The 6,042-nt window shown below is 40.2% G+C and overlaps 1 protein-coding gene across 2 annotated transcripts in view; it reads right to left on the reverse strand.

Annotated features, from left to right (window-relative positions):
- Window positions 1-182: 182 nt before the first annotated feature.
- rabl2 (RAB, member of RAS oncogene family-like 2) overlaps window positions 183-6,042 on the reverse strand; it is a 10,936-nt gene continuing 5,076 nt past the window's right edge. For both annotated transcript variants that reach the window (XM_053678131.1, XM_017466312.3), the window contains 4 exons: window positions 5,443-5,554; window positions 5,203-5,300; window positions 2,752-2,835; window positions 183-2,667 (listed from right to left, as the gene is read on the reverse strand). In XM_053678131.1, the coding sequence (XP_053534106.1) occupies window positions 2,593-2,667; window positions 2,752-2,835; window positions 5,203-5,300; window positions 5,443-5,554 (369 nt within the window). In that variant the 3' untranslated portion in view covers window positions 183-2,592. The remainder of the gene's footprint in view (window positions 2,668-2,751; window positions 2,836-5,202; window positions 5,301-5,442; window positions 5,555-6,042) is intronic.

Here is a 6,042-nt window from a genome sequence, read left to right on the forward strand (position 1 = left end):
CACAGTTCACCCTGGACTCTAAAACGAGTAATAAACATTACATGACAATGCGGCACTCTGAGACAAACTAAACCATAATCTCACTAGGTTTGCCACATTACCTCTGATTATCCAGTCTGACGATACGAACAGTACCGATTATACTGTCACAGCCGGCCCACAGGACATCAACAAGAGCTAAATAAAAGCAACAGTGTTTAATCGCAGCACATGCCAAAATGCTCTTAAATGAACACGAAGGATGCGTTAAATACAACGCCACAATACGAGTGCATTTCCAGTTCCATTTACACATACACAGTACATCAATATTGTTCCTACGTACTTAAACGTCACATCAAACAGAAGACAATGTGTATATGATTTCTACAAGCGGACACACAACTTCTTTTCACAGTTTGTGCAAAAATGACGAGCTATTTATACATCCTTTTAATTCTGGATTATCGGAATTATCGCGTACCACTGGAAAACAGTTTATAAAATGATGATTCAAGTACATTTAACATAAATTTCCACGGTATAAATACTACGAACATAATGCAAAATGTCAATAGTGTTAGCAAGTCTTTCAACTGTGATATCACTGATGAGGAAAAAAATAAAATAAACATACAATAGATATCAAATAGCAGGATGTCTTCTCATCGCTACATATTTACACACACAGATTACACCATGGCTGCCAACTCGCATTCCTGAACAGCTGCATCCAGAAATTTGAAACATCTGTGAAAAACCTACACCACTGTACCTACAGTGCATCCGGAAAGTATTCACAGCACTTCACTTTTTCCACATTTTGTTATATTATAGCCTTATTCCAAAATGGATTAAATTCATTATTTTCCTCAAAATTCTACAAACAATACCCCATAATGACAATGTAAAAGAAGTTTGTTTGAAATCTTTGCAAATTTATTAAAAATAAAAAAACAAAAAAGCACAAGTATTCACAGCCTTAGCTCAATATTTTGTTGAAGCACCTTTGGCACCAATTACAGCCTCCAGTCTTTTTGAGTATGATGCTACAACCTTGGCACACCTATTTTTGGGAAGTTTCTTCTACTCTTCTTTACAGGACCTCTCAAGCTGCATCAGGTTGGATGGGGAGCGTTGGTGCACAGCCATTTTCAGATCTCTCCAGAGATGTTCAATCGGGTTCAAGTCTGGGCTCTGGCTGGGCCACTCAAGGACATTCACAGAGTTGTCCTGTAGAGACTCCTTTGTTATCTTGTCTGTGTGCTTAGGGTCGTTGTCCTGTTGGAAGATTAACCTTCGCCCCAGTCTGAGGTCCAGAGTGTTCTGGAACAGGTTTTCATCAAGGATATCTCTGTACATTGCTGCATTCATGTTTCCCTCGATCCTGACTAGTCTCCCAGTTCCTGCCACTGAAAAACATCCCACAGCATGATGCTGCCACCACCATGCTTCACTGTAGGGATGGTATTGGCCAGGTGATGAGTTTCCTCCAGACATAACGCTTGCTATTCAGGCCAAAGAGCTCAATCTTTGTTTCATCATGGTCTGAGAGTCCTTCAGGTGCCTTTTGGCAAACTCCAGGCGGGCTGTCATGTGCCTTTTACTGAGGAGTGGCTTCCGTCTGGCCACTCTACCATACAGGCCTGATTGATGTAGTTCTGCAAAGATGGTTGTTCTTCTGGAAGGTTCTCCTCTCTCCACAGAGACATGCTGGAGCTCTGTCAGAGTGACCATCTGTTTTTTGCTACCTCCCTGACTAAGGCCCTTCTCCCCTGATCACTCAGTTTGGCCGGGTGGCCAACTCTAGGAAGAGTCCTGCTGGTACCAAACTTCTTCCATTTATGGATAATGGAGGCCACTGTGCCCATTGGGACCTTCTGCAGAAATGTTTCTGTACCCTTCTCCAGATCTGTGCCTTGATACATTCCTGTCTCAGAGGTCTACAGACAATTCCTTGGACTTCATGGCTTGGTTTGTGCTCTGACATGCATTGTTAACTGTAGGACCTTATATAGACAGGTGTGTGCCTTTCCAAATCATGTCCAATCAACTGAATTTACCACAGGTGGACTCCAATCGAGTTGTAGAAACATCTCAAGGATGATCAGTGGGAACAGGATGCACCTGAGCTCAATTTTGAGTGTCATGGCAAAGGCTGTGAATGCTTCTGTAAATGTTTTTTTTGTTGTTTTTTATTTTTAATACATTTGCAAAGATTTCAAACAAACTTCTTTCGCGTTGTCATTATGGGGTATTGTTTGTAGAATTTGGAGGAAAATAATGAATTTAATCCATTTTGGAATAAGGCTATAACATAACAAAATGTGGAAAAAGTGAAGTGCTGTGAATACTTTCTGGATGCACTGTATAACACCTGCACTGTACTTGTATAGCATGTTTCTAAGACCTTCTAAAGCCAGACAGAGATATTTATTACACTGGGGATCACAGGGATCGATCCAACACATGAGGTAGAGCTTTGTCCCCACTGGCTTCACTTTTGTTATGAAAGGCTCGTAAACTCTTCAGGAAGGTTGGTGAGCAGCCGTGATTTTAACAGCACTCTAATGCCAAGAAAAACCATTTAGCTTCCACCACATGCCGAGAGCGTCAGTCTGCTCTTCCCTCTTCTTCTTCTTCTTCTTCTTCATAAGCCGACTCTTCTTTGCGCTCCAAATCAAAGTTCTGCATGGAATAAATTAGCCGTCATTCACTGTAAAGTGCCGCAACACGATATAGCTATATAACAATTATAGCTGGGTCACACACCTCCAGTTCTCTCATGACCACATCCATAAAGTCACTGGAGTTCTTCTTGTAAGACAAAGCCATGTTTATCGCATCTTTGAAAACCTGCAGGCAGATTTAGGATCATTAACGTGTCACTGTGTGAACATCGATCAACCGATCAGAATTCGTCTTAAAGAACCGACATGCTAGAAAAGAAAATCCTCCTCAAAATGAGAACCTGTTTTAGTAGCATATTAGGACCATCTGATCTGAAAGTTAGAGAGTTTGCATTTGTATCTATGGGGAATCAAATAAAGAAGGCTTCCTGTATCATTACAAGTCTTCTTGATGTTGTTGCTATTGATTCTTTCATTTATGTTTCAATCGGGGGAAAAAAACAAAAACTTGTCGATTACAGTCCAGACAACATTCAGGTGTATAAACAGTCTAAGCAAAGTCATCATTAACGTGAGTAATGTAAGCAATAAAACACTTTACTATAGGAAAATACTAAACGACGGGGCGGTGTGATGCCATTACCGCTCCAAACTCGATTATTTTCCTATAACAGCACATCCCAAAGTGTTTTATTCCTCTTACATCACAGCAGTTTGCCAAAGTAAAGAATTTGTATTTATTAAAGAATGACATGTTGTAAGTTATTAGTTTAATGTCGTGGAACATCCATGAGTTAGTTCTCACTGTCACTGTTATCACGTTGTAACCACTACAAACAGTCATACTCTCACCAGCCTCTATTATTTTCTCTCTTATCACATCAAAACTACGCAGCTGGTCACATAACTGAGATACCACAGTGCACTTTCCCATGATGGAAATTTCTTCCAGAATTTGTTTTTTTACAGAAATTTTCACCACAGAAATACATATTTATAGTTAAATAACACATTATACAATTGCAATCAAAATTATCCAACCCCCATTACAAATCAAAATGTACACACTTTCAGCTGTTTCCGATGAACAGATCAAACAAAAGCAATTGAAATAGTTCAACACAACGAATGCTTCAAGTAGTTTCCCCAAATTCAACTGAAAATGCAACTTATAATGACTTCTCCAGTTTCAATATTATTCAACCCCTTCATGTCAAGTATCTTTAGTACTTAGTAGAGCACCGTTTTGCAGTTATGACCTGCTGCAAACGGGATGCATAGCCAGACACCAGCTTCTGGCAGCGTTCTTGAGGAATCTCACCCATTCATCATGAGCAATGGCCTCCAGTTCAGTAATATTCTTGGGTTTGCGTGCTGCAAACGCCTTCTTCAAATCCCACCAGAGATTTTCTATTGTGTTCAAGTCAGGTGACTGTGATGGCCCTTTCCAGCACTTCTTCTTTAACCAAGCCTTGGTGGAATTTGAGGTATGCTTGGCATCATTGTCCTGTTGGAAGGTCCAATGACGCCCAAGCTTCAGCTTCCTCACAGACAGCATGAGGTTTTCTCCTAGGATTTCCTGATACATCAATGAATCCATCTTGCCTTCCACACGCTGCAGGTTTCCAGTGCCAGAGGATGCAAAGCAGCCCCAGAGCATCACCGAGCCACCACCATGCTTGACTGTGGACAGAGTGTTCTTTCTTCATCCTTCGTCCTCCAGACATACCGCTGATCCATTGTGCTGAAAGGTTCCAGTTTTGTTTCATCGCTCCACAGAACAGAATCCCAAAACTTCTATGGCTTATTTATATGATTTTGAGCTGACTTTTCTTGTGCTTTTGGGTCAGTAGTAGTTTACGTCTTGGAGTTCCGGCATGGAAACCTTCTGCGTTTAGTACGCGCCTTACTATGCTCACTGAAACCTCAATGCCTGTTGCCACCAAGTCTCGCTGCAGGTCTTTTGCAGTTACTCGAGAGTTTTTCACCACCTGCCTTCTCAGAAATCTGGTTGCAGACATTGATAGATTCCTTTTTCTGCCCCGTCCAGGTATTTCATAAATTTCTGTCCCTAGCCAGTTCAGGTATGTCATGTGTTCCAGCTCAAGCACACTTGGTGCAACTAATGAAGCCCTCGATTCATCAGTGTGTGTTTTGCATATCTGTGTTGTTGTGAAGGTTTCTATTCAGGGGGTTGAATAATTTTGAAACTGGAGAAATCATTATAAGTCGCATTTTCAGTTGAATTTGTTGAAACCACTTGAAGCATTCGTTGTGTTGAACTATTTCAACTGCTTTTGCTTGATTTGTTCATTGCAAACAGCTGAAAGTCTGTAAATTTTAACAATAAACCTGATTTGCAATGGGGGTCGAATCATTTTGATTGTAATTGTACATCAGTTTTATATCTGAAAGGCTTAGATTACAGTATTTGAAGCGTTCACCATACAAGTCCATGTGCAAGATGTTACTATAGCGACGATAATGTATTAAAATGCACACATTAATATAAACCTGTGATTTATCTTGCACTACTTTCAGAGCTGCTGTTATAGAAAATTAATCAACACCTTCACATGAGTTTAAATCACACCTTGACCACGTTAGTCCCATCAGCAGCAGATACGAAGTAGAAAGGCAGTCCCTGCTTCTTAGCAAAGTTAAAGCTCTTCTGTGTCATTCTCATGTCAGCTTTACACAGTCCACAAACACAGATTTGAGAGAGAGAGAGAGAGAGAGCGATTGAGAATATATACATCAACGTGGCAGGAAAAGTAAACATTTCCAATATTCATTAGAAACAACTTGAAAATGAAGCTCAGCATTTCCTCACCATCTATTTTATTAGCCACCACCAGACAGGGAATTTCAGGTCTGTATTCTCTCAGCTCTTTATACCAGTTGGAAAGATTCTTGTATGTCACTTTCCTCTGAACGTCAAAGACCTATAAACAAACATTGACACACTGCTCATTTCTGCTGAACATGTGGGAATGAGTACACTGCCTATGATAATGCCTACACCAGAGGGTTCCCAAACTAGGGGTCATGACCCCATGTGGCATCACTTGATTTATAAATGTGGTCAAGAGAGAATCTCACAATCTCTTCATTGGTTTCATTCTATTATTCTACAAATGAATATTAGAGAAATTCCAAGACAGATATTTGTGTGCTAATATTTTGAAAATGTTACTGGGAGTCACATTCAGACAAGCCATGTTTGAATTAAAAGTATACATGTTATTTTACACACTCCACTACCATAGATCAGCAATAAAAATTGACATTTTCCCCCGTCCATCTACCTCCGCTAAACACCTTAGGGTTGTGTCTCAAATCACATACTTACATTCTATTCTAGACTGCTACTGAGTACCAACACTAACCGGGGTTTCCTATTACAGTTAGTGTTTGTAAATTCTTTCGAATG

This window comes from Ictalurus punctatus, chromosome 4, assembly GCF_001660625.3.
Source record: "Ictalurus punctatus breed USDA103 chromosome 4, Coco_2.0, whole genome shotgun sequence".
Lineage (NCBI taxonomy): Eukaryota > Metazoa > Chordata > Actinopteri > Siluriformes > Ictaluridae > Ictalurus > Ictalurus punctatus.